The 26,571-nt window shown below is 38.7% G+C and overlaps 5 protein-coding genes across 8 annotated transcripts; 3 read left to right on the forward strand and 2 right to left on the reverse strand.

The window, feature by feature from the left end:
• Nucleotides 1–357: 357 nt before the first annotated feature.
• Nucleotides 358–841, reverse strand: LOC131332540 (non-specific lipid-transfer protein 1-like). Its single transcript, XM_058366846.1, has 2 exons — nt 511–841; nt 358–431 (listed from the first exon to the last, which is right to left on the reverse strand). The coding sequence occupies exons 1-2, from the start codon at nt 839–841 to the stop codon at nt 358–360; spliced, it is 405 nt and encodes a 134-aa protein (XP_058222829.1).
• A 2,591-nt stretch (nt 842–3,432) lies between these two features.
• On the forward strand, nt 3,433–4,310 carry LOC131331797 (non-specific lipid-transfer protein 1-like). The gene is made up of 2 exons (XM_058365725.1): nt 3,433–4,085; nt 4,165–4,310. Exons 1-2 carry the CDS (start codon nt 3,751–3,753, stop codon nt 4,172–4,174), a joined length of 345 nt encoding a protein of 114 aa, XP_058221708.1. The 5' UTR covers nt 3,433–3,750; the 3' UTR covers nt 4,175–4,310.
• Nucleotides 4,311–6,066: 1,756 nt separating this feature from the next.
• On the forward strand, nt 6,067–7,072 carry LOC131331798 (non-specific lipid-transfer protein 1-like). Its single transcript, XM_058365726.1, has 2 exons — nt 6,067–6,747; nt 6,827–7,072. Exons 1-2 carry the CDS (start codon nt 6,413–6,415, stop codon nt 6,834–6,836), a joined length of 345 nt encoding a protein of 114 aa, XP_058221709.1. The 5' UTR covers nt 6,067–6,412; the 3' UTR covers nt 6,837–7,072.
• A 2,753-nt stretch (nt 7,073–9,825) lies between these two features.
• On the reverse strand, nt 9,826–16,190 carry LOC131331799 (COP9 signalosome complex subunit 7). Of its 3 annotated transcripts, none has more exons than XM_058365727.1 (9): nt 15,801–16,190; nt 13,602–13,677; nt 12,390–12,478; nt 12,196–12,285; nt 11,824–11,868; nt 11,638–11,708; nt 10,854–10,992; nt 10,442–10,530; nt 9,826–10,074 (listed from the first exon to the last, which is right to left on the reverse strand). In XM_058365727.1, exons 1-9 carry the CDS (start codon nt 15,957–15,959, stop codon nt 10,053–10,055), a joined length of 780 nt encoding a protein of 259 aa, XP_058221710.1. In that variant the 5' UTR covers nt 15,960–16,190; the 3' UTR covers nt 9,826–10,052. The 3 variants fall into 3 exon arrangements, with proteins under 3 accessions (XP_058221710.1, XP_058221712.1, XP_058221711.1); XM_058365729.1 differs by having other exon boundaries at nt 10,442–10,547; XM_058365728.1 differs by having other exon boundaries at nt 10,442–10,550.
• Nucleotides 16,191–16,849: 659 nt separating this feature from the next.
• On the forward strand, nt 16,850–23,877 carry LOC131331800 (leucine carboxyl methyltransferase 1 homolog). Of its 2 annotated transcripts, none has more exons than XM_058365730.1 (13): nt 16,850–17,093; nt 17,775–17,863; nt 17,971–18,113; nt 18,252–18,299; nt 18,586–18,667; nt 19,385–19,487; nt 19,801–19,921; nt 20,089–20,136; nt 20,826–20,909; nt 21,887–21,951; nt 22,298–22,349; nt 23,208–23,246; nt 23,347–23,877. In XM_058365730.1, the coding sequence occupies exons 1-13, from the start codon at nt 17,014–17,016 to the stop codon at nt 23,419–23,421; spliced, it is 1,029 nt and encodes a 342-aa protein (XP_058221713.1). In that variant the 5' UTR covers nt 16,850–17,013; the 3' UTR covers nt 23,422–23,877. The 2 variants fall into 2 exon arrangements, with proteins under 2 accessions (XP_058221713.1, XP_058221714.1); XM_058365731.1 differs by having other exon boundaries at nt 16,875–17,093; nt 23,475–23,877.
• The last annotated feature ends 2,694 nt before the right edge of the window (nt 23,878–26,571 follow it).

Below are 26,571 nucleotides of genomic sequence, written 5' to 3' on the forward strand. Positions count from 1 at the left end.
TTGATTGAATTCAAAGGGGAAAAGAATATGGTGCAGTTTGAGAGGGAGTAGGAGGGCATGGCAAGAACCTTGCCTCGTAGTCTAATTTGTGCATTGTTGATTGAGGCCCAATTCAGAAACCATTGCCTTGGCATTTGCTAGCATTTATGGATGCTTATGAAAATAGGGTTCTGATTTGTTGTTCTGCTCGGATCTTTCACAAATGCGCGTGCGCGCTCACACATACACAGAAGAATCACACAAATAAAACAGAAAGATAAATGCGACAGTCTTATTATCAGACATATGCCTACTTGGCTTAAGAAGCTCGCATGAAGTATGACATGAAGCTTAGTACAGCTTTTGGATTACAAAGGCTTAACTAGATGCTAGTTTTTGAATCTCCCTTGCCTTATTTGCGGTATACACGATCACCTTCACTTCAGTTGATACTGTCAAAAGAAAAAGCAAACTCAATATCAAGCCATTTAAGTTCAAGAATAATGTTTAAGGGGAAAACTTACGCGTCACAGTTGGTGGTTTTAGAGATGGGGATATCCAATTGGACACCACACTTTGCAGGGAGAGCCTGGGCAGCGTCGTCTTTTATGTTCGAGTAGCGACTAGCTGCCTCCTTAACACAGTTGCACGCTGCTCGCTTGTCTGCTATATTTGAAGCCATTCCTTTTAGGTTCTTCACCCCGTCACAGCATTCGGGTTGTGGTGTCCCCCCTTCCACGAGGTAGGACATGCACGGAACCAAACAAGCGTCGACTTGGCCACAAGTGATGGCTCGGGTGGGCTCCGCCATCAGCTGCTGAACCATGGCTAGCACAACAATGGCGATGACTAGTCCCTTCATATTTTTTCCCCCTTGTACTGGACACTTTAGTTTGGTCTTTTGGTTTGAATTCAAAATGTGCTTCTTTCTTGTGTGTTTGCTAGAAGGAAGGTAAGGGTATATAAGGAGTTAAGGTCATCATGGAGAACAGATAAGAGGATAGGCCTTACCTATTTCTGTTACATTATTTTGGTTTTTTCTCTGCTCTCATATGTCAGCTGCAAACTGCTCTTAGCCAAAGGATGATCATTTCGAGGTTTTTGGTCATCATCGTAACAAAAATGAGAGCCGAAAGATGCGAAAGAGCAAAATATGAACGGAACAACGGAAAGCATATCATCGCTCGTTCTTCTTAGAGATTTTTTTCATGAGTGCTACAACCCGGATCCCGTAGTGAAACTAAAATCTAAAGCATGAAACATTTCAAATCCCATGACCTGATGGAACAAACAAATCAGTGGCTCTTGTTTGTTGCACTTAAGCTACTCCTGGGATCTTTGGTCCAAAATCAGTGTTTTCAAACCCTTGTGTAAAGATTAGTATAAGTTAAGGTTTTGTTTGGATCATGGTTCCAGGGAGGGATTTATCAGGGCCAAAGAAAATGATAGGGACACCAGAGATATTATTTAGCTTCTTCACTCTTCTCTTCATCTTGTACTTTCCCTCCATTTTTACTTCCATGATCCAAATACAGCTTAAAATGGTTTGATTTTTGCAACTCTCTGAACTCCTATTGGAAGTATCCTAACCGCAAATAATTACTCCGGGTCGCAATGAATTACTCGTGGCCGCAAAGTATTGAAAGCGTGATTACTATTCACGATTCTCTTGTGTTTTATATGCCTCTTGGCCGCATAGAATTACTTTTGGCCGCAAATAATTACTTTTGGCCGCAAATAATTACTTTTGGCCGCAAATAATTGCTCGCCGCAAATTATTGAAAACATGATTATTATTCACGATTCTTTTGTGTTTTACATGCCTCTTGGCCGTATAAAATTACTCTTCGCCGCATCAAATTACTTTTTGCTGCAAATTATTAAAAGTGTGATTACTATAAAACCTCCTGGCTGCGAATTTGGGCTTTTAGTGAGATTTCAAGCGGCCACTTGGATTTATTGGATTGAGTCACTGAGTTTACGTTATATTTTTTATTTTGATATTTTTTCCTTTGCATTTAAATTTATTTTTTGGATTGATCATTTGTCTCGATGAGAGAAGTCTAAAATAAAAAATTATGACGAAAACTAAGAAATAATTTCCCTAAAGAAGAAAAAATCTCAAACAATTGATATTTTTTTATCTATCGTAACGTCTTATATGAATTTTTTCAACTTCGGTCCAATTTTTTTTTTTTGGATTCCTTTTATCAGGACGAACAATTAATCCAAAAAAATTCAACGAAAAGCTAAAAGTGAGGCCTTCTTCCTCCAAGAGTTTTAGGGGCTTTTTAAACTTTTTGAGTTTTGTTTTTATTCAAAATAATTTGCGTTTTTTAGTTTTGCGCCAATCTTTCGTGGATTATCGTCTCGTCTTTGACGAAACATATTGGAAAACTAAAAAATCATGGCTTTTTGAATTTTATCTTGGGTATTTCTAAAAATGTTTAGAGTAAAAATACTTTTTAACTTTTTTTATTCCACCTGTCGAGACAAATCAATAACCCACAAAAGTTTGACGCAAAACTAAAAAATGCGAAAAAAAATTTGAAGTAGGACAAAACTCAAGGTGTGCAAAACTTCGGATGAAAAATCCGAAAAAATCCACTGATCGGTTCGGTTTCGATCAAGGTAAGGTCAGGCTTTTTCCGCTTCCGTTCGGACCGAACTGAACCGATCAAATTTCTATTCGGTCTCGGTTACCTGAAAATTTATCCGGACCGAACCGAACCGAACCTAACTAAAACTATGTGGACCGACTAGTACCGAACCGACTATATATTTTATATGTTTTACATTAATTTGGTCCATTCATCTATTTTGTGTTTAATCTTGACTGTCCATCACAAGATTTCGGGCAAACCAAAATCCCCAACAGGACCAATCCAACCCCGAACTTAACTCCGATCGGGATCGAAATAATTACCCCAAACCGACTAAACCCGAACCGAAATCACCCCTACTCATAATTATTTGGTTACAAATATCAACGGAACAACAGAAGCATCTCATCACTCGTTCTTCTTAGAGATATTTTCCGGAGTGCTAAAACCCGGATCCCATGCATACTTCTTATTAGTGAAACTAAAATCTAGGCATGAACATTTCAAACCCCATGACGAAATACAGCCAAAGAAACTATTTAGCTTCTTCACTCTTCTCTTCGTCTTTTCCTTTCCCTTCATTTTTACTTCCATGATCCAAACACAGCTTAAAAGGGTTTGATTTTTGCAACTCTCTGAACTCCTATTGGAAGTATCAAACATGAATTTAGCTCCAAGAGCAGTTCAATGACCTTGAACCTCGCTGCTAAACTTGGATCCTGGGGGTCACACTCCTCTGAAGTCCCGGTTTATTGGAGCGAACAAGTATTAACTTGGTAGCTCAACGTACGTTAGTTACCTTGGAAAACCAACAAGTTGTGTGTGTGCCTTACTTCGGTTTCGATTCATTATTGCCATGAAATCATATGTGGTTGTTTTCTTAAAGCAAAAGAGATAAGGTTGGATTCAGTTGTGCCTTCAAGAACTCATCCTCTCAGCTATTTTGAAATAAATAGCAGCTGACAGATGCAAGCAAATAAAAAAACCAAAACACTGTAACAGATCTTGTTACAACCCAATCCATTTCCCCACTGAACGCAATCACTGAAGTGCTATAAATACTAGATCAAATCTTCCCCCACAGCAAGTGAGAACGAAGCTCATAACATATCAGCTCCAAAAATCCCAACCAAAAATTTTCAAGAAACTTAGAAGACTTGTAGGAGAAATGAAGGGAGTGGTCATAGCCATTGTTGTGCTAGCCATGGTTCAGCTCATGGTGGAGCCCAGCCAGGCCATCACTTGTGGCCAAGTCGATGCCTGCTTGGTTCCGTGCATGTCCTACCTCATGGCTGGGGGGACTCCACAACCGGCATGCTGCGAAGGGGTGAAGGACCTGAAGGGAATGGCTTCAACTACAGCAGACAAGCGAGCAGCGTGCACCTGTGTCAAGGCAGCAGCTAATCGCTACCCAAACATAAAAGACGACGTTGCCCAAGCTCTCCCTACCAAGTGCGGTGTTCAAATGGATATCCCAGTCTCCAAAACCACCGACTGTAACGCGTAAGTTTTTCCCCTGAAGAATTATATCTGAAGTTAATTTGAATCATTTTTAACATATTTTCCTTTTCGTTTCTGACAGAATCAACTAAGCTGGAGGGGAAAATACAAGAAATAAAGTGCGAGAATTTGAGGCACCAACAGCTAGTTGATTATGCCTAACTATGTTATGATGTCGAATAATGATTTACCTGAGATAGCCTTTGTAATACTTAAGCTTTACCAAGCTTCCTGAGTGGTGTACTTGATATTTTCAGAAAATAAGAACGATTACCCTCATTGTCTTTCCATTTTATTGCTTTCTCAACTGGATTCTGGATTTGGTTCGCAATTGATGATATACAAATCAACAATCATTTAAAGCAGGATTATGGTGCTTCAGCAAACCACTGTGTTTCTTTCCCTTTTAACTCAATCAAAGGATTGCTAACCCCTAAAACTGAAGGCCAGAAGTGCTTTTCACTTGTGTAAACTTCGGAGAAAATAAGCTAAGCGTTAGCACTGTGAACACCGCTCCAGCACGTACTAATGAAGCCGTATAATTTCATAGAGATGCTTTTTCTCATGGTGGTTTTACTATATGTTTGAACTTATTGTGAAAGATCACTTCCCTGGGCTAAAATGTTACTGGAATTTCAGTGCAACGGTATTGACAGAACACTGCAAATCTAATGATTATGTTTCCAGATTAACAAGGGGAGTTAGTAATGATGCTCTGGATTCCGAATAAGCACAGAAATTGTATCCGGTCTCTAGGCCTACCCTCTCTATGCTTTCTCGCTTGGATTTGGGGGCATTGTTTTACAGCATAGTGTCCCTTGAATTCCTCGATTTTGTAGGTAAGGAGGGCCGCTATTTAAGTGGTAAAATTTTGTGAGTGCAGCCACTTTGTGCGTGTATTGCCAAAGGTTAGGTCTATCTCCTGTCCTTCCTCGGAGATTGCATAGGCAATGATGCTGTTTAATCAATGTAGGGGAGTTAGTACTCACTTAAAAAACAGTGGTCTCACAGTAAACTGAAAAGAAGCAACAAGGTTTATTTTCTCTGCCATGTTCCATGCGTAATCCGCTAGCTATATTAGATCCATCCACATGAGCGAAAAAGGGTTAATAAGTGTGCACACGTGTGGCAGAGAGAGAGAGAGAGAGAGAGCGATGCCGCGAAGGTACGAAATTTTCATCGCAGTTACTGTCTTTCCTAAAATTGAAGGATCAACGGCCTATTTTCCCTGAATTTCATTTCTTTTTTTCTGCCTTTTTGCATTAGATATGTACTTTCTTTTTCCAAGACATTGGCCAAGTGACAAGAATAGCAGAAAGAAATAAGCTCTGGGCTGAAGAAAACTTAACGACTGTCTTCGTCTCTTTGGTCTTCATCACTCTTTCTGTTATTTTTTTTGTTGGTACGTCGGAAATTCACCACTCTTTCTTTCCACTGGGTTTTATATGCATTTTTAGCTTCACTGGTGAGGCTCCCAGAATCTGTGTCTTAGTAAGCCTTCTTTCACACTTGGACAGAGGGTATGCCAATTGCCGTATGCTGCTAGGCTATACAATTCAAGTGACCATTGCTGGATATACACAAGCAACAGTTTTAATGACCAATTGCTACTGAAATACAGTTTAATTCAGAGGGAAAACTTGGCTCTCTGAGGAACTATGAAAAATCAGGTTTAACTACAAGAGGCGAAAGGTTTGATTGTTCAAGCAAGTCTCATGCCCAGCTAAGGACGCAGACAAATACACCAACAAACCAAGATAAGCCTAACATTCCAATAATCCAATCAATGGAGGTCTGGTACATTAGTCCTTCTTCGTTGTCCGTTATGTCAAGATCTTCGGCAAATGGACAATACGCAAACAAATGCACGAATCCTGAAATCCACGCCAGCTGGAAAATTAAATGAGGATTATGATGTAATTAGAAATCATTTACCCTATGGTACACTGAACTGGTAATCCAGTCATATCCGAGACACAACTAGCTCGTTTGGGATAGACTAAGTGGACGAGGTAGGGTTTATTGGCCCCTGCCAAGGAAGTGAATGAACAGCCATACCGGAAGAGAAACAGAAGTGTTACACATGTTTATCCTCTTGTTGCTATAAGCAGTTACAGCTGACATATGAAAGCAAAGAAAACACCAAAACTGTAACAGATAATTGTTATGCTTTGGTGCTCTTTCTATTTCACATTATCACCTGAGTCTTATATATACCCTATCCAAGCCTCCCTTATAGCAAACACAAGAAAGAAGCACAAAGAGAATACAAAGTTGAAAGGCCAAACTCAAAACTTTTTCAAGTGACCTATATTACAAAGGAAAGAAAGATGAAGGGATTAGTCATAGTGATGATCGTCCTAGCCATGGTACAGATCATGGCAGAGCCCACCCGAGCCATCACCTGTGGCCAAGTTGACGCCTGCTTGGTTCCATGCATGTCCTACCTCATGGCAGGGGGGACTCCACAACCGGCATGCTGCGATGGGGTGAAGAACCTGAAGGGAATGGCTTCAACTACAGCAGACAAGCGAGCAGCGTGCACCTGTGTCAAGGCAGCAGCTAATCGCTACCCAAACATAAAAGACGATGTTGCCCAAGCTCTCCCTTCCAAGTGCGGTGTTCAAATGGATATCCCAGTCTCCAAAACCACCAACTGTGACGCGTAAGTTTTTCCCCTTAAAAATTATATCTGAAGTTAATTTGAAACATTTGAAACATATTTTTCTTGTCATTTCTGACAGCATCAACTAAGGTGGAGGGGATGATGCGTACCACAAATAAGCCAAAGGGAGAACAAGATATTGCCAAATAATGGTTCCATTGAGAGAACCTTATGTAATACAATAGCTTTACCAAGCTTCATGTCATAGTTTATGCAGGCCTCTTAGGCTAAATATTTGCTTTATCTGATGCAAGCTAAGATTGTTACCATGTGTGTGCGTCGCAAAACTTCAAACAGCATACACATAGAAATTTCAATTACGACGGCTAAGATTGTTATTCTGTGTGTGCGTTGGAAAACTTCAAACAGCATACATATTTGGGTATTCAACCGACATTAAGCAAATCCATGTTACCATATAGAGCAAAGGTCCTTCTTGTGCCTCACAAAAAGGCATTAGCTTCCTTTCCCTTACAATTCAATCAAATAGGGCTTATCAATGAAAATACCAAACACTATTAGTAGTTTCCATTGCAGCTAGGGCTACTCAATGACAAGTACAAAAAAGAAGGAGAGAGAGAGTAGTTTCCAACGCAGCTGCAATCTTTGGACAGAAAAATCTGGGCGCAGATTTTGTGCAAAAAAAGACACCGACATCTCTCACAAGCTGTCTCTGTCTAATTCGGTTTGCAAAATCTGGACATGTAAGGAGGGCTGCCGGAGAAAAGCCACAAAGTATTTTGAATGCATTTCATTACTGAAAAGTGGGTTTTTTTTTTCCGCATAATACGCTCTTTGTTTTCTGCATAATATGTTTTTCTTTGCTGTTGAAGCTGAGGTCCTCTAGCCATTGCTGATGCAACCCTTCCATTGTTTCTGTTCTCCTTTTGTCCAAAACCATCTAAGGAAACTGTGCTACTTTGCAGAACGCAATCACATCTCTCAGAGTGATTATATGAACCAGGGCAAATTTCACTGACCTCCCCTGAGGTTTCTGACACGAACAGAAACCTCCCCTGAGGTTTCTGAAATAACACTGCCCTCCCCTCCTTTACCTGAAAATACCAAGGGACCCCCCTCTCCGTTAATTGGACGTTAAAAACGGATGGAAAAGGTTATTTTTCTCTCCACCCACTACTAAAACTAAACTAAACTCCCAACCAAACAAAACCGATGTTATTGTACTATATTTTTTACAATACCTATACTACCCTCACCAAACTCTTTACCCCTCTTATTTATAAAATATAAAATACAAAAATCACTACACTTTGTACCCGTTTCATTTTGAGATTTTGTCCTTATTTAAAAGGATTCACATTTGTTAATCTTCTATCAAATTTTTGTAAATTATTAGTTCGTCTTGATAAGAGGAATTGAAAAAGTAAAAAATTAAGATTTTTTCCAAATATTTTGAGAAATTCAATATTTTGGGTAAAAATAATAATTTTGTACTATTTTAATTCCTCTTGTTGAGATAAGCCAATAATCCACAAAAATTTAACGCAAAACTTGCAAATACGAAAAAATTCAAATATGAACAAAAATCAAAAAGCCTAAAAATCCTACAAACAAACCCCGTAAAAATCAAAAAGCCTAAAAATCCCACTAACAAGCCCGTACCCTCCATTGCCAATAGTTTGTTTTTTGGTTTTTACGGGATTTGTTTGTGAAATTTTTAGGCTTTTTAGTTTTTGTTCATATTCGAATTTTTTTCATGCAGACCTGTTTGTGGGATTTTTAGGCTTTTTTATTTTTGTCCATATTTGAATTTTTTTTGTATTTACTAGTTTTGTGTTAATTTTTGTGGATCATTGGTTTGTCTCAACGAGAGGAATCAAAAGAATATAAAATTGTTACTTTTATCCAAAATATTGAATTTCTCAAAATATTTGGTAAAAATCTTAATTTTTTAATTTTTCAATTCCTCTTATCGAGACGAACGAATAATTCAAAAAAGTTTGATAGAAAATTAGCAAATGTGAAACCTTTTAAATAAGGACAAAATCTCAAAGTGAAACGGGTACAAAGTGTAGTAATTTTTGTATTTTATATTTTATAAATAAGAGGGGTAAAGAGTTTGGTGAGGGTAGTATAGGTATTGTAAAAAATATAGTACAATGACATCGGTTTTGTTTGGTTGGGAGTTTAGTTTAGTTTTAGTAGTGGGTGAAGAGAGAAATAATCTTTTCCATCCGTTTTTAACGTTCAATTAACGGAGAGGGGGGTCCCTTGGTATTTTCAGGTAAAGGAGGGGAGGGCAGTGTTATTTCAGAAACCTCAGGGGAGGTTTCTGTTCGTGTCAGAAACCTCAGGGGAGGTCAGTGAAATTTGCCCTATGAACCAAGACACTGACAAAAGAGGGTAGTTGTATAGGTAGGGCTGGTACTACCAACAGTAGAAGGTAAATGAATTGAATAAAAGATGTCGGCAAGGTTATAAATAAAGGCCGGGCCAGTACATAACACGCTTTCAAATCTCTGATACTGTAATTTACCTACGTATTGGCCAATATATGACCTTCACACTGAAATTGTTACATTTCCTGATACTAAAACCTCTTATACTGTTATTTACCTAAGTATCGGCCAATACAATCTGATATCGGCCAATATATGACCTTATCACTAAAACCGTTACATTTCTTGATACTACGATTTAAAACTCCGGATTGTCAGCTTTTATGGATAGTTCCATGACAATCATTTTCTTCCCTTTCCTAATCGAACAAAGAAAGAAGATATTTTCCCTTTTCCCCTACACAAATTGATGAACCAATTAACAACAGAGCATTTGTAAATTTGTTAAATCTTTGTATAATAGAAGACCAAATAGCTGAACATACCACCTGGGATGATTAAAGTAGGGGAAAATGTCCCAAACCAAAGCTGACATGGTAGAGTCATCATGTTGCGGGAAATAACCGCTATTTCTTCCCGTGAAGTAAGACCATTCGCATCCATTGCAACAGGTAATTTCATACCTAAATGAAGTAGGACTACAAGCAATATCACGGCACATGCTGACTGAACTATCGAGGTGCATATTACCTCCATAACTTTGCTTACTAAGCCGCACTACCAAAACCAATCTGATCTTCGCTTAAAATCAAATAACGATGGAGTTCCAATACAAACTAACAAGTGGCGATATTTTTTAGTCTAAATAACATCGAAGTTCAATTTGAAAGACATGAGTATCTCCAAAACCAGCAATCCTGTGTGTGTTTGTGTGTTGTTGGAATGCCTCGAACAAAAAAGGGGGGTAGGTGGCAAACAACCAATTCTCTGTCTGATGCTCTCTCTTCAACCCATTGGATGCCGCCTCCTGCAATTTTCCAAGTTGCTCATCAAACAAAATGAAGCATCCCAACATATAACAACGAAGCCCACATGTTTCTGAGTTTAAAGAATGCATTAGTTTCGCAACTTAGTTTGCAATTAGGTTTTCCACTCCACAAACGTGACGAGTTTATGCTGACCTATTGGAAATTTATCCATACAGCACATTATGCAAAGAAGCACCTGACTGAAATTTTAGGTGCCCTGAATAAATAAAGGTAAGCTCGAGAACAGTGCAACTAACTTAGTGGTTCAGAATTCAGATCATGCTATATTCACTTGAAATTAGAGTAACTTCAGAATCCATATTCATCATGGGGAAGTAATTATGGAGTCAAGAGTTAATAAACTACCTCTTAGGTCGGCTTCGGTCTTCCTCATAGTCCATCACCCCACCAGGTTCAGAGAAGATCTCCTCTTGCCCTCGGAAGTCCATGTCGGCCTGCTCACAGTGTGTGACTTCTGCCACGACGTAAGTAAGACAATCGACAAACATATTCCACCAACTCAATTAAGACCATTATAACAATAGTCTTTCCAAAACCATAACAGAAACTCCATCAAATTAGTTCCGGATGATGAGTTGCTAGATTCTAGCTAGCTTCCCTGTCTCTAAATTCAACGGAATGCAGAATTCAGGTTCCAACCCTCCCTCCCTCTCTCCCCTTAAAAAAAAGTAGTTTACTTCTTTGCTTAAGACAAAAAATGCAAGGGAATAAAAAGGAACAGTAAAGCTTAAAAGCTTAAAAGAACCCAGATCCTGACCTTGGTGGAGAGCGACTTCTTTACTTCCTCAACCCTCTCTTCTACTTCCTTTTTGTGCTTCTTATCCACCTCACCCATGGAATCCGCCCACTTTATCTTCTCTTGAATGGAGATAAGAAGATTGTCTGACGTAGTCAACCTACGTTTTCCAGATACAGGATAAGATAACGACATTAAACCGATAAACTTAATAAGTAAAATATCTCAAGAGAAAATAGAAGAGAAAAAGAGATTAAGATTTCCCACAAGACACTAGCTCAACTTGTATAAGCATATCCCACGTATAACAAAAGCACCACATCGCTAGAACCTTCCAGCAAACCAAATCACAGGCTTGCACATTTAGAAGAACCATTAAGGCACTTTTTTGCAAAAGTAAGTCCCCATCCCAAAAAGTAATGGCAGATACCTACCTATCCACATATACTAGGTGATTTGATTTACACCCTAAAAGGAAGAAATGGCAGCAGGGTGGGTTTGGTACAGGGTTGTCTCCGCCTCCCCCGTTTGTTTACCAAAAAACTGACTTCAAACTCGTCCCAATCCCAACTTAAAGTGCGGCAGAACATACATAGATCCATGCATAACACATCAAAGTTAAGTCTAGCAACCAAAGGAATACTTCACCATCCAGTTTGCAATCTAGCCAGACAGATCTTTTGAAATGAGATCTTCGAATTCTGACACTGTTAGCCCATGCAGTATTGACACATTCTATACCCTAAAAGTAAACACCCAAACAGTATCTGAATCAAAATAAGCGTATTAATACCAGAAATACTACCAATTTGTTAAAGTTTGTATCATATTCCCTAGTTGTCCAGGTCTCAGATCCCTGCCAGCTGCAAATTGTACCTACAACCACCAAACAATTAGGTTTAGTACTAATCTGATAGCTACTAGAAAATAAAAGAACCAAATGTTATCTATACACAAAGACAACCCAAACTGGACTCTGAAGAATTCGAACCTCGAAACATCTTCGCAACTGATCTAGCTTCCCTCTAACTATGCCCTACAAAAGAACCAATGAAGAGTCAACACAATTTTATTTCAGTTTGATAATTTGAAAGAACAACTACTTTCAATGTTAAGGAAAACAAAACTGGCGTTATTGAACAAAATAAAAGCTTTCTTTCAGATCATCCATGCATGCATCCAAAAATCCACATATTAAAAGGGGAGAGAGAGGGGAAGCCAACCAGTTCTTCCTTCCCTCCCCACATTGGTAATTATGCAAAAATTTATGGGATGGTATACCTCAACAATTAGCACCGCCGAGCATAAAATAAAAAGAAAATTTAGCACACCACTGATGATGAAACAGAGATGTAATACATACCACGTACATGCACTCATTGATAAGGAAATCCTCAAGTTCGCGAACATTTGCAACATCCAACTCCTGCATGAGTATATCATATGGCAAAACCTGGGAAAGGACCAAAAATTAGAGCCTGAGAATGTCACGAAAATGCCAAAAGTATTAATAATGTATAACCAACACTCGAGACATCTGAAAGATACCAACAATACCTTGTTTGTCTCAGCTAACGTGAGCACAGTAAGTTGCTTTAGCTTGAGAATTTGATCAGGAACTAACTGCGGAAGACGGCCAGCATTACCTAAATTCAAGAACAATTCAGTATAAAAAATTAGAAGAATGTTTGGGTTGAAATTTGGAATTAGAAGAATGTCAGGGACAAAATTCTTTTGAAATTTTGTTCCCACTTGTATCTGTTCTATGGCATCTTCTTCCTTGGCTCAAGCTACATGAGATTCCAAATTTTTTTCAAAAATCTTAACTAAGGTAAACAAGATGAATTCTTGCCTTTGCGGACTTATGATTTGTCTCCTTAAAACCAAATCTTAGTGATAAAAGAGTGCGATCTCTTTATTCTTCCGTGATATTGTAATGCAATTTCTGCTCTCTTTCTGACCAAAATTATTGATCATCGAAATGTTTCTCCATGTCCTTGTCAACAAGGATTTGGAATCGGTTATTTCTGTTCATATTTAGCTTTTTAGGAGGACTTTGGCTCACCAAAGTCTCATAATGTAATGGCCAGATGGCCTAATAGCAACCTTTGTCCTCGGTGGTTATGTCACGCATAAGATGCAATGATGAATCCTTCGATCACTTTTGCATTGCCATTTGGCTTCATCGTTATGGCACCGGTTATTTCAATGGGTGAATATTCGTTAAGTGGTTCCGGTTCTTGTTCAGTTGTTCTCATATCCTTCTGATAGATTTATGAGGCTTGGCAAACAAAAAGATGGCATACGCATTTCTAATTTTTAAAACGTTCTTCTGTTATTTAACTCAAGTAAACTAAAGGAGTTTTAGAAGCCATTGACTCTTAGGTGAGTTCTGACTTCTGATAACTTATCATCCATTATAAAGTTGGTTTCTCCTCTTATTAGAAATATAAAGAATAGGTCTATTCACCCTTCAAATTTTGACATTTTTTGGGCCTCCATTCTAGTCTTCTAAGTGATTCCCTTGCTTTTGACCTCCAAAGATTGGACGGTGAATGTCACATGTATGTTACCAATAAAAAAAAGTGAGAGTACAAAATGTAGTTTGCGTTATCCTTCGTGCTCTTGAACATTTTTTTTAATGTACAAGACAGTTTTTTTTTTTTTTTTTTGTGTGTTGCCGATAAAAAATAGAAGGAATAATTATCTGACCATGACATAGCAGCATTCTGACTCGTGAAAAAAACCAGGAAAAAAATGCATGCTTACTCTTGTAGTCACTCCACGTGCCATGGGCAAACAAACGAAGCAAATCTAAATACACAGAGTTCTCGGTTCCTTGGAGCTGCATTCAAGTTCATTAGGAAAATCATCAAATTAGCCAGGGCTTTCCAACTATGCATAGAGCAGAATTGATTTTAAACAAACCCAAAGATTAACCAACAGAGAATGAAAAATGAATTATGCACACTATTCCAGTCACCATTCGCAGTGATCAAAACATGAGAGAACAAGAGCAAACTTTGGCAATTAAACAATAGAATGTGAAGACACAAGGTCACAAAGAAAGGCAAGAGGACGGGATCCATAGGGGCACACATAAACATCATATAAAACACAAAAGACAAGTTCAATGTGAGCATGATCAAGAGCTAATGCACTCGTGCCGAGAAATGGCAAGCAAGTAAGTACCTAATTCACAGGAGACAAATTAACAGTAAGTAAATAACCTCTCAAACAAGCACACAAAGCTCCCTAGCTCAGTCTGACTCTTTACAACGCGCTTTGTCCATCTTGTTTGCCTCCCCCATTTGGCTGTCCAACCTTTTAATCCCATCTACAGGCCTATCGTCCATGTTTTGTATTCTGTTCAAACTATATCCACCATACAGCTCCACATAGGAATGTGGCGAATGCCAGCCATGTAAATGAGGCATATAGAAAACCACCTCTCCTCACGCACAATCTTCAAGCTCTCCACCTCTCCATTGGCTAGGCCTTGATCAAAGCCACTAAAAGATTACACCCAATCCAAATTTTACTTATCCAAACCCCAAAAACACCTCACAGCATGACCCATTCTACCCCTAGAACAATGGAACAGATCAATCTACCCCCAACTTTTCATATCCAAGTTCCTGGAACACTTACAAAACAAAACCAACTCAACAATTTCCCCCCACCAACTATTTTCACCGAGCATAGTGCCAAGAAAGACACAAAAATTTTGCCATAGCCTAGCCCTCAAAACAACAATAAAGCATAACGCATCCACCCAGCATGAAAGTGACAGAAAGGATAAATCGTCAATCTAATTAAATTTCACCATATCCAAGCCACTGGGACTCCAAACAACCACCACAACGTTTTCCTATCGACAGAAATTGACAACCTTCATTTCTGCATTATGAATATACTGCATTCAAGTAACCAAGGGTCTTAACTTGCAGGATCCAAGTCAATCAAACAAGCTCTAACTTTTTCATTTGTTGTACATTAGTTCAAGAGTCCATCTGCGACTAACCACACCTCTCACTGTACCAAATATAACCCATATGACACCCCATATGACACAAAGATCAAACTGAACAAGCTGCCCAACGCATATTTTCACATTCATTCACAAGTGTGTTGTATCAGGGGGCAGAAACCAATCTGAACTAAATGTTAATTCAATCCCAAAGCAGTATACTGTATATATACAAAAATTGTAAAATACCACTACCATGTCGTTACAAACCCTAAAACCTAAAATATTAACCTGTCCTGAGCCTGAGAACTTCTAGAGATACCCAATATCAACAAACCAATAGCATTTGTCTACCACCGAAATCGTAGCAAACAAAGCATGGAATAGTAGGTTTTCTATCTAATGATGTCACCAAAAAGATACCCATGGGTGCGTTTAAAAGGCAATGTTCTAAATGGCGCTAGTAGGGCGGAGACCCACCTCCAAGCGCCAAGCCGCCAAGCAATTCGGCTTTTTTTTTTTTTTTTTAACAAACCATTATCCAATTAAACTATATTCTATGTATCCATAATACGAGTTCAAAGTTCTACATAACCATAATACAAAGCTTAATGTACAAACCCAAATGAAATTAAGTAGTAGCAATTAGCAAATAAGTTGAATAAGACAATAAGCAGAAATAAACGAGATCGGAGATCCCTAATGCCAAGTTAAAAGTTCATCTCCTTTCTTTAACTCTTCTCCTCCATACCCTTCCAAAACTTGATCTACATTAGTTTAATACTATACATCTTAGGCCGCCAAAGGCCTCCAAAGACGTCGATGATGCCGTCAAGGCCGCCGCCAAACACCGCCAAACCTCCCTGGGCGCCAAATCAAACGCCAAGGAGTATTGGCGTGGCGGCAGGGTACCGGCGGCCGCCATTTAGAACACTGTTAAAAGGTGCTTACGTACAAAATCTATGAACCCATAATTACAGATACATATAGAGATATACCTCGAGGACGTTGGGAACGGCGAGAATCTCGGAGAAGGCGAAGAGAGACGGGTGCGAAGTGGCCTCGACGGCGACGTTTGCCAGGGAGGCGCCATTGTGGGCCGACGCTTGCTTGACGAAGTAGTCGATGTGCTCCGCTTGCTTCTGTTCGATGTCCATCTTTCGGGCTTCGCCGAAACAAAAGTAATCCTAAAAAGTTCGAATGGTGTATTTAGGTAGACGAAGGGTTAGGTAACATTGAGTGGATAGAGAGAGAAAACTAGGGGATCGGTGGCGGATCCAGACGAGGGTTTTTAGGGTTTGGGAATCGGAATACGAGGGTTTGGAGTCCAGAGAGAGAGACCTCCTGCCCTGCTTCTGGTTAGGGTGACCTGGTCTTGGAAGTCTTTTTATATGTGTTTCGAATTCTGCTGCCATTGGAAATCTTTTCTATTTGGGTTAATTTCAATAACAGCCCCTCAACTATGGCCAAGTATTACTTAACCACCCTCAACTGAAAAAATTAACAAACAGAACCAATACATTATTAAGAGTTACCACTATCAACCCTCCCTATTTTAAGTGATATGATACTTGCGCATACCATATCACCCTCAAAAAGGGAAACTCATACAATATAATTTTATAGGTTAGAAAGTTAGCAGACGCTAGGTCTTCAAGAGCTTGACAAACCTTGGAACGAGCATCCAACCAATTAAGTCAGCTTGCAAATTCATTCTACGATGATATGTTAGGATCTGTTAGGCGGCTGATTTTGGCGCTCCAACATTTACTAAAGGCGCTCCACATTTTGTATCTCTCCGGTGAAGTGCCTAAATTACCCTCTCATTCCAATTTTCTTTTATTCCGGTTCCTGTAGTGGGAAGCAATCTGCAGCTATTGCCAGTGAATATTCTTTCCAATTTCTTCTTAACGTTTCCACCAATATTCCTCTTTATTATTTTCTCTTATTTTCCCTTTTCATCCTCAACAAGTTCCAAACAGAGGCTAAAGTGTAAATCGAATTACAGAAATGGGAAAAAAATCCAGTCGCAGCTATTGCCAGTCAATTTTAGCCTACTGCCAGGGCAGCGCACAAGTTTTCTGAAAACCACGATCTTTCGTTAACAACTGGACATTGACCTGGAAACAGCCAACTTTCAACTCCTCCTCCTCCTTTGTCCTAATTCGTCAATTACATCTCTCTCTCTCTCTCTCTCTCTCACAAAGAGAAATGGCGAGAGCACCTGGCGATTCGCAGAGCAACAGGGCGGCCGTTCAAGCAACCAACGACGACGCTTCCGCCAGCAAGCTGTACGCTTAACTCGTCCTTAATTACATTTATTTATACATGCGTAAATTATCTGTTTGTTCACGGATTCAACTTCGTTAATTTTCCGATTCTAATTTCGGCTATCGGGAAATTACTCCACAGAGTCACTGCAGCTTTATCAAAGTAACCATGGTAGCTGGCCCAATGGTTTTGTAGGTGCAGTGAGGTTATGGTTTCAACTCCTAAGCGAAAGTTTTATTATACCCTTGATAATGGGTTGGGAAGGGGTTTGAATAGTATAAATGCTTCCAATGTATGGGGGGAAAAAAAGATTCATAGTAGTTGTGCAAGTTGTATTGAAAATACGTGGAGCAAATAGTTTTACGATTTTAAGCAATCCACCATTAGTTGGTGTCAGTGTTAGCTAGCCATCTAGAAGAAACTAGGTGATCTCAATTTTTATTTAGCTGTTGTTAATGCCCTTGTTAGATATGTAATATACGGTCGTGTTAATATGGGAAAGAGTTGACAATGAAGCCATTGATCTGTAGTACAGTTGATACCGTGTTCAAATATGATGTTTCTTGTTGCTTTGTGATTCTTCTTTGAAACTGGAGTTGTTTATGCTTCGTACTGTAGCTCGATTGAGGAAGAGAACAAATCACGGTACTTTAGTTTACTCTCCTTCGATAGTGCTAATGTCTTACTGTATTCATTGGTAGGTCATGCGTGAAGAAGGGATACATGAAAGATAACTACGTCCATTTGTTTGTGAGAAAACCCGTGAGAAGAGCTCCAATAATCAACCGCGGTATGATTACACTGCTGCTAGAGATTAGAACTGACATACCAAGTTTTTTTTGTCCGTTGGTTTTAATATGGTTTTGTTGCTTTTGCTCCTGTATGTATTATCTTAAGGTTATTTTGCTCGTTGGGCTGCTTTCCGCCAGCTTCTTCATCAGTTTCTAGGTTGTGAAAAGGATAATGACGAAAGAGGCCCCACAAAGAAGCAAATATTGTCACTGGGAGCTGGTTTTGATACAACCTTTTTTCAGTTGCAGGTGCCTTGGCTTTGTTTTTTGTTTACTAATATACTCATACTGTTTGACAACTGACAAGTGTATTTACTTGATGTGCATATTGATAAAAGGCATTATGGCCTCCAGGTTTAATTCCAGTATTGTTACTCTCTTTGGCAGGAAGAAGGGAAAGCACCGCATTTATACGTGGAACTGGATTTTAAGGAGGTGCAAATTTAAAACAATCAAAAGTTTCTTGTGGGTTTCCGGGCAGTACACTGGCCTGGCTTATTTTGTGGTATAAGGGACTAAGGGTGCAGAGTTCATTTTGCGGGTGTAGAGTATACCATGTGGAAGAAGCAAAGTACCCATACTCCTTGAAGTTTTGCTGGGATTTCCCCAGAGCTTATGAGTTATACTAAACAATATCAGCACATATTTACTTAAGTTCATCATTGGTTACCTACTGTTAAAATTTTGAAGAACGCTAAGTTCTGGACCATCATTCTGTTAGGTTACCAGTAAGAAGGCTGCTCTCATTGAAACATGCGGACAGTTAAGGGACAAAGTTGGTGAAACAGCATCAATCTCTCAAGGTAATCATGATGACGAAGCCAATGCGAGAAATACTTAACGTTTCGTATTTCACAAATGTTTTGTTTAATTTTTACCTCTCCGTGGTACAAAAAAACTTGCTCCAGTGAAACTATTTCTGCCGTACGTGGTTGAACTCTTTAATTATTGAATTCACATAGTTCGATCAGAAATTGCAAAATGAATAAGCATGTATGCGCCATAGTGTCCGCATTGCAAAAATTGGAGGAGATTGGCTTGGAAAGATCCACAACATTGCTGTACTGGAAAGGTCTAATTAATCAAGTACACAACATAATATTTGCAAAAATTGGAGGAGATTATCGTGGAAAGATCCACAACTATTCTGGCTCCTTTCTCTTCTGGTTTGGGTCTGTGGCTTTAGATGGTGATGTAAACGTCCATTCCCATCAAATTACATTATAGCGGTTTAGTTATTGGTCTTAATTGCTAATTCGACTTTTGGTAATCTATATTGTGTGCCGTTTTTCCATTCGCGACACATTGCTTTAACTGTTCAAAGTTGAAATGTCTTTGTTTTTCACTTTCCTTTCAAATGCATTGTTGTTTCACTTTGCTGTTAAGGAAACTACATTGAGAAAACTGCTTCAGTGAATCCATTAAATCCCCAAAGTCTAAAATTAATGGCACTCGGGATTGAGGATCAATCACATATCAAATGTACTTGATGCACTAATTAACGATAGTTGGCTCTGCAGAGAGAGGAGAAGTTCTTGGTGATCATTACAAACTGCTCCCTGTAGATTTGCGTGATATACAAAGATTAGATGAGATCATGAGTTTGGCTAACATGGATACAAGGTATGTGCATGGGAGCATCTCTTTTTCTGTGTCTAATCAGTCAATTTGAACACATCACAATGCCCTGTACAAGCTTGACATTTCTGTAAATCATTGTAGCTTCATTTTCCATCCATTCCTTGGTCATGATTGTCTAAATATGTTCTTTTTTGCAATCCTATAAATTTAAATACATAGAGTTTGGGAATGCATTGTCATATTGTCCTACATGTACATCTTTTTGCTTTTCATCTTGATGATTTGATGGAGAGCCACTGATATACCTACATGCCGAAGAAATGATTAAGCTGCTTCTCTCTGATGCTGTTATCAGTCTGCCAACATTTATAATCGCAGAATGCGTTTTGATATACTTGGATCCAGATTCAAGCCGTGCTATAGTTGGTTGGGCTTCCAAAACATTTCCCACAGCTATCTTTTTCTTATATGAGCAGGTTGGACATATGTTGAATTTAAAGCCTTCAATTCCTTTGGTTTTTTCTTTTTTATCTTTTGTTTATTTCTCGGTTGCTCCTCTGTGGTTTCATTTGTTTCTGGTCATGCTCCTGGCTTATGTGGTTTCTGTTTTCGTACATCTTGTTGCTGTTTCAATCTAAAACAGATTCATCCAGATGATGCTTTTGGTCAGCAAATGATAAGAAATTTGGAGGTATATCGTTAATTGTTTTTAATGCGTAGGGTTGTTTCTAATTTCTTCTATATAGAGGGTAGTTTTTTTGTTCTCTCGTCTGCTGTTTTGATCAGTAAGCTTACAACCCCTCTGCTGTGATTTTGGTAGTTCTACTCTGGGTGAATAAAATGGCATGAAGATCCTTGCTTAGTTGGAAAGTTTCATGTTGCTATTTTGTATTGAGCCTTTGTTCTGTATCATTGCCGTTTTTAGATAATGCTTGATCCTCTGAATATAGCATTGCTTTTGTGAATGAAATGGCACGGTGATCCCTGCTGATAAAAAAAAATAAAAATTAGCACGAAGATCCTTGGTTTATGCTATTTTGTATCTGCAATATGGAAAACTTTAAGAAATGGAATGGACAAGCCTTCTGTGATAAATAAAAAATAAAAATTAGCACGAAGATCCTTGGTTTATGCTATTTTGTATCTGCAATATGGAAAACTTTAAGAAATGGAATGGACAAGCCTTCTGTTATACCATTTTGTGGTATACTTCTTCCAAGGTGGCCTAGTGCAACTTCTTGCATGACAATCTTGATTGTGCTGTTTGTGACGTGTTCTAGTTCATTCTTGGACAAGGATGAGCGGTTTCATACAGCTTGTATTATTTCAAAAAAAGTTCTAATATGTGGGAAGATTCCAATGTTCTCTGTTTTGTTTCAGAGTCGAGGCTGTGCACTCTTGGGCATTCATGCTACACCAACTTTATTTGCCAAGGAAAAACTATTCCTTGACCAGGGATGGCAGGTATCGTCTGCACAGTGGGTTAATTTTCTTTTATATTATCTCGTATCAGGAGAAGTTTGACCGCTTTGCAATCTAATCTGCAGAGGAGAATATTATTGGGGGCCTAGTAGGTCCTGCAAGAAAATATCTAACAGCAATTATAGTAAATGTGTACCTTGAAGATTTTCCTTGCCAAAATAGTTTTTGGGATGATTACAGCAGACCCTAAGAGGAATAAATTAGGTCTCCTATATATATATATATATATATATATATATATATATATATATATATATACAGATTCAATCAGGTAAGGGCGCCCTTACCTTGTTAAGGTAAGGACCTTCCATTTTCCGATCGAATTTCGATGATCCGAGCCGCTCAATGTGTTTAGAACGTGATTTTAAGGGTACTCGCAAGAAATCGGCAAAAAAAATGACCGGGAAGGGCTTTATCCGAGCAGTTTTTGTTTATTTTTTTATCGAACGGTTCAAATAAAAACTGTTCGAATGAAGCCCTTCATAATATTTTTTTTTGCTGATTTCTCGCGGGTACCCTTAAAATCACGTTCTGAACACATTGAGCGGCTCGGATCATCGAACTTCGATCGGGAAAAGGGAGAAAAAGGGAAGCCCTTACCTTAACAAGGTAAGGACGCCCTTACCTGAAGGGGACTGTATATATATATATATATATATATATATATATATATATATATATATATATATGTACTATATATTAATATGTGTTGGCTTTGCTTGTGGAAAAATATTTAGGATTTCTGCATTTGAGACACTTCCTTGTGAAGTTATATTCTTACTGAGAAAAGCTCCTGTATTAGTAAGGTGGTCCAGCCAAATGAAGTACCTTCACGCCCCTTGTCATTTTTAAGCTATCTTTTTCAGCTTCTCCTTGCCGTTTGATACTTTCTCTGGATTGTTCTCATTATGATAGTCTCTTAATAGTACCTTTTCTGATGGGGTTTTGTGGATTTTCAGAGGGCGGTTGCCTGGGACATGTTGAGAGTTTATAGTCAATTCATTGATGTTCAAGAAAAACGCAGGTAATTGAAGATGTTTTTCCAAATCTTGGGCAAGTAAATTGTTGCTGTTGTTGTTGTTAGACCCTAATCACAACCACAAACTGTTAGCTTCAGTGGTATCTCCTGCGGCCCTCAAAAGGAAAATTTTCTTCGAGAAGTATTCAACTTTATGATGTTCTTTGGTTGTTATGAAATGCAACTGTTCCTTTTAAGGTTCTAATGAGTATTTCCATGCGAGAATAAGTGGTGATTCTTATTGTAATCTTGTATACAATTTTTCTCATTTCTCTACTTTCTGTGGGAAAGTTGAACATAGTTTTGAAACATTCAATCAAGGATTATAATGTTCAATTTTCTTGTTGATTAGGATTGAACGTTTGGAGTTGTTCGATGAATTTGAAGAGTGGCACATGATGCAGGCAAGTATTCTTCATTTCTGTGCTAAAAGTGATTGAGAAAAAGGAAGTATCTTGATGTTTCCTTTGTTCCAAGGCATCTAACTCCTAGTCGAACACCCAAAGCTCAACTTGGATGCCAGCTGATAGATAAAGTACGAAACTTCAAGTTGGACTTTCATGAAGTTTTTGCCAACTTAATAGGGTGACAGACCCTCTGTGGGGACAAGTTTTCTTGATCTGAGTCACTACTAGTGGTTGAGGGCTGGTTCTCATGGTCCACTGGTCTCCTGACAGAGACCATGGAACCAAAAAAAAAAATTTGAGAAATCACAAGGCATTGGTGCCTTGACATGATAGGTGAATATAACTTTTAAAAGATGATCCCGCAAGTGTAATATTTGCAGATGTAGTAAAAAAGCTGATTATTTTTCTGTATACATGCTATGCTCTCACCAAAAAAATTGGTTTACTCCTTTTGATGAACCAGCTTCCTTCTTGCCTTGTAGTGGCATGCTGTGACTGCAGATTAGACTATTTCGCAACAAGATAGACGAGAATAAGATAAAAGGTAGGTGAAAATTAAATCTTTGTGGAAGATTCAATGAGGTCCGTGGGGGGTGAGAGAGTTTTTGGGTTTGACAAGTACATTATGGTCTCCAAAACTGGATGTCCAACCAGTGACTTTGTAACTGTCTCCCTACTAGTTTAGTCTGCTGGGTAGTCTACTCATATACTTGTATCCTTCATGAATTATCTGTGCATCTGTTTTGTCTAATTTCTCAATCACATTCTTCAATTAGTTTCTTGTTTTATGAGCACATCAGAAGTTTTTGGTGTGAACTTATGTGATTTACTGCCTGGAAATGCTGTTGTTTTCAGGAGCACTATTGTGTGGTTTGTGCTGTAAACGCCACCATGGTATTCTCTCTCTCTCATACACACACAACCACTGAAAGGACCCGATATTACAGCGATATCGTTCCCTACCACCTCACTCTACTTTTTTATTCATTTTCAGGGCTTGTTTGAGGATTTTGGTTTCTCTACCACCACCTCACTCTTACTCTTCTATTCATTTTCAGGGCTTGTTTAAGGATTTTGGTTTCTCTACCACCACCTCACTCTTACTCTTCTATTCATTTTCAGGGCTTGTTTAAGGATTTTGGTTTCCCTACCAACCAGCCCGAGACCACCAGCCACTAGGCGGCAGCTTGAGCTCCTACCATTTCCTCAATTCTTTCACCAAGTCAGCAGGTTGAATTTATATTGCTGGAAGCACGTGAATGACATGTGCACAAAACAAAACAGGGAGCCAGGTACAGAAGGGTATCTTCACTAGTAGTTATTAGTGCTAGCTAAGTTTCCAAAAGAATGATGTATCTGTGTGGATGTATCTGTATGTTGTTTGACTAGAAGGTTGAGTCATTTGCCTTTTGCTAGCTGTTTTGCAAAGAAAACGTGGTAGGACCTCCATATCACAAAGCTGTGTCGTCCTTTGGGTTTGTGGGGTCCAATTCTTTCTAAGATTAGAAAAAAAAAAATTTAAAAATTGCTTGGTTGGTTGGTCTTTTGAATTGTATCCTTTCTCTCTTTTCTTATGCTTTTGCACCCCGTGTGTTTCCTTTCTGTTTTTCATTTGAACAGAATGCCATTGTTATGTATGCAAAATCATTGAACCATCTTGAAGTACACTGTAGTATTATAGCTTATACTTCCCATAAGATGAAATGGCCTTGTTCACACAAAAACAATGACCAGGTAATGGTATGCCTATTCGAACCAATGAATTTGTATCTGTGCTATTGAAGGTATAAGACCCCTGTTTTTATGTTGTTGATAGGTTGGACCCCCTGGGGCCTCCTCCACTGTTTAGATATGAAACCTCTGGCACAATGACATGACACAACTTTAAAATACAAATTCGGACACAACTGTGTCCAGGATCATTCGATGCTCATGGGTCCTTGTGCATCGAAAAGTTTCGGAAACAGGTGTATTCATAGTTTTGTTTTAAAGTTGTTTGCATAGACTATGACCAATTGAGGGTATTAAAAGAAGAGAGGTTAGTGGGCCCTTTAGAAAAAGCCGCACCAACTATTGGAGGATATGGATACTAACAATGCTGACAAATGGATTCATCTTTGGCTCTTTGTGACCCTTTTTAGGAGAAAACACTTCCATTATTCTCCTTTGATTGTAGCCCCCAATGCCATCTCTCTTGGTTTCTTTCTGCCTTTTTAGGTTCTGTTTGGACGCTGAGAAAATCCCCAAATACAACAGCTACTATATGTGTGTACAAGGAATTTGTTGCAGCTTTAGGTGTCTCTAGCTTCCTCCTTGGGTCAGGAGATCTGGGGATGGTTCTGGCATTCTGATACGAACCGTTTTGGAGGGAGGGCTTCTGATTTGTATTTAGTTTTATAAGGGCCAGGTGGTTTTTGTCATATCTACATTTTTTATACTTGTTCGGACTAGCTTACGCGCACCTCGACTAATCCTGAAGAATCAATCTCACCACCCACTTGCGGGAGGTCCAATTAAATTCAAAGTAAAGCTCTGTATGGACTGGTCCTGAAAGAGTTGATATCATCTGAGAGGTTTCGGACCTTAAATATCTAAAGTCCCAAGCCCAATCCCTTGGGGTTTGTCATATATACTTTCCCATGATGGAACAGTACTTAGCCGTACTTACATTGTATGGTTGATAAAAAGCAAGCCCTAGCACCTCTCTCTCTACTCTAGGGCTCTGTCATCTATCTGGTGCAGGATTACATTGGTAAATTATGGTCACAATATTAGCTGCAGGGAGCCATTTTGGGAGCCGAAGCTATATTTCGGCTTAAAAACCAAAATTCTCTCCAATTGGGAACCATTCTGGTAGCCAAAAAATGGCATGGGCCATTTGTTGCCAGGTTGTAATATGTGGGTGTGATCCAACAGTTGCAAGTAGCGGCCAAATAATGGCTTTAGCACCATTAGAACACTTTTGCCAAGTTTTGACCAAATAACACCGAAGCAAGGCAAAAAATGGCTTTCGTGAACACTTTTGCCAAGTTTTGACCAAATAATACTGTAGCAAGGCAAAAAAATGGCTTTCGCTCTTAATAAGTGGCTGGAACCATTGGAGACACTCATAGTATTCTTGTTCATTGCATTGATGATTTAAGGATCAGAAAGATTTAACCTTATAAATTTGAGATTTCTTGTGGTCTATAAAAATGAATGCACTCACAAGACGTAATATTCTTCTTTTTGGCCATTGCAATCTTTTTATAAAGTTCTTCGCTTATAGTAGCAAATTTCTGGAGGCAGTAATGGGATGAGTTTTTCGTCGTTTTCCTTTTGTATTTTGGTTTATATCATTTGACCTAATTTGGCAACAAGATCTAATGTCCAGTGTGAAATCACATTCTATGTGTCCGATACGGATGTATAAAGTGTATGATGGATTATACAAGTTGCAGAAAATAGAACCTGGTTGTTGGTCGAGAAATTCATGGGTGCTCAGGAGTTGGGACACATAATTGAGCGGGAGTATGAGCATGAAAGAGTCTCCTTTAAAATACATCACAAATTATTAAAATCCGTGAAAAGGAGGATTGAGAGTGGGAGTGTGGGATATTACAAAAGATTATGTGACTTTAAGCTCTGGAGGGGAATAGGAATACTATGGATTAAAAGATGATTTCCCAAGCGAAGAAGGTTGGCTTGAGCGGGGACCACTCTAGCCATGATCCAAACTGGTTCAATAATTTTCTACTGGGTTTTGTATTTTTAGGTGGCTCTTGTGTGGGTTGTTTTTATATGCAATTACGAATATTTATGTGGATGCCAACATCTTTGTACCATTTCTAAATAAACGCATCTGATGCTTGAGCCCCGAGTTGCTACTCAATGAAAAGGGATCTTATTCATTCTTTTTTTAAGTCTTTCACTACTCTCTGTTTATATAAGATGGTTTGTTTTGTGAAAGAATGGGAGTGACATTAACAAAAAAGAGAGTGACAAAATCAATTCTCTTATATAAATCGTTGTGTATTTAAGTACTAAAAAATATGCTACATGTGTAGTTGAAGATGGAATTTGAAAAGAGGTCATGGCCTTTTCCCACCGGTACACTTTCTATCCCATTCGAAAGCCAAATTGTAAAGCACGACAAGAGCAAAACACACAAGAGAGAGAGAGAGAGAGAGAGAGAGAGAGAGAGAGAGGAAAAGTTGTGAATCTTGTGATGTGGGTTTGT

Source organism: Rhododendron vialii, chromosome 7a (genome assembly GCF_030253575.1).
Source record: "Rhododendron vialii isolate Sample 1 chromosome 7a, ASM3025357v1".
Classification (NCBI taxonomy): domain Eukaryota; kingdom Viridiplantae; phylum Streptophyta; class Magnoliopsida; order Ericales; family Ericaceae; genus Rhododendron; species Rhododendron vialii.

What these genes read in the sequence shown, in the direction of transcription:
- LOC131331797 (XM_058365725.1), top strand. Translation starts at nt 3,751, where the DNA reads ATGAAGGGAGTGGTCATAGCCATTGTTGTGCTAGCCATGGTTCAGCTC.
- LOC131331800 (XM_058365730.1), top strand. Translation starts at nt 17,014, where the DNA reads ATGGCGAGAGCACCTGGCGATTCGCAGAGCAACAGGGCGGCCGTTCAA. An exon ending in TTGGCTAACATGGATACAAG is followed by an intron (nt 19,488 to 19,800) that starts GTATGTGCATGG and finishes TGCTGTTATCAG; the next exon opens with TCTGCCAACATTTATAATCG. An exon ending in TCTTTTTCTTATATGAGCAG is followed by an intron (nt 19,922 to 20,088) that starts GTTGGACATATG and finishes AATCTAAAACAG; the next exon opens with ATTCATCCAGATGATGCTTT.
- LOC131332540 (XM_058366846.1), bottom strand. Translation starts at nt 841, where the DNA reads ATGAAGGGACTAGTCATCGCCATTGTTGTGCTAGCCATGGTTCAGCAG. An exon ending in CATCTCTAAAACCACCAACT is followed by an intron (nt 432 to 510) that starts GTGACGCGTAAG and finishes TTCTTTTGACAG; the next exon opens with TATCAACTGAAGTGAAGGTG.
- LOC131331799 (XM_058365727.1), bottom strand. Translation starts at nt 15,959, where the DNA reads ATGGACATCGAACAGAAGCAAGCGGAGCACATCGACTACTTCGTCAAG. An exon ending in CACGTGGAGTGACTACAAGA is followed by an intron (nt 12,479 to 13,601) that starts GTAAGCATGCAT and finishes TCTTGAATTTAG; the next exon opens with GTAATGCTGGCCGTCTTCCG. An exon ending in ATACAAACTTTAACAAATTG is followed by an intron (nt 10,993 to 11,637) that starts GTAGTATTTCTG and finishes TGGAAAACGTAG; the next exon opens with GTTGACTACGTCAGACAATC.
- LOC131331798 (XM_058365726.1), top strand. Translation starts at nt 6,413, where the DNA reads ATGAAGGGATTAGTCATAGTGATGATCGTCCTAGCCATGGTACAGATC.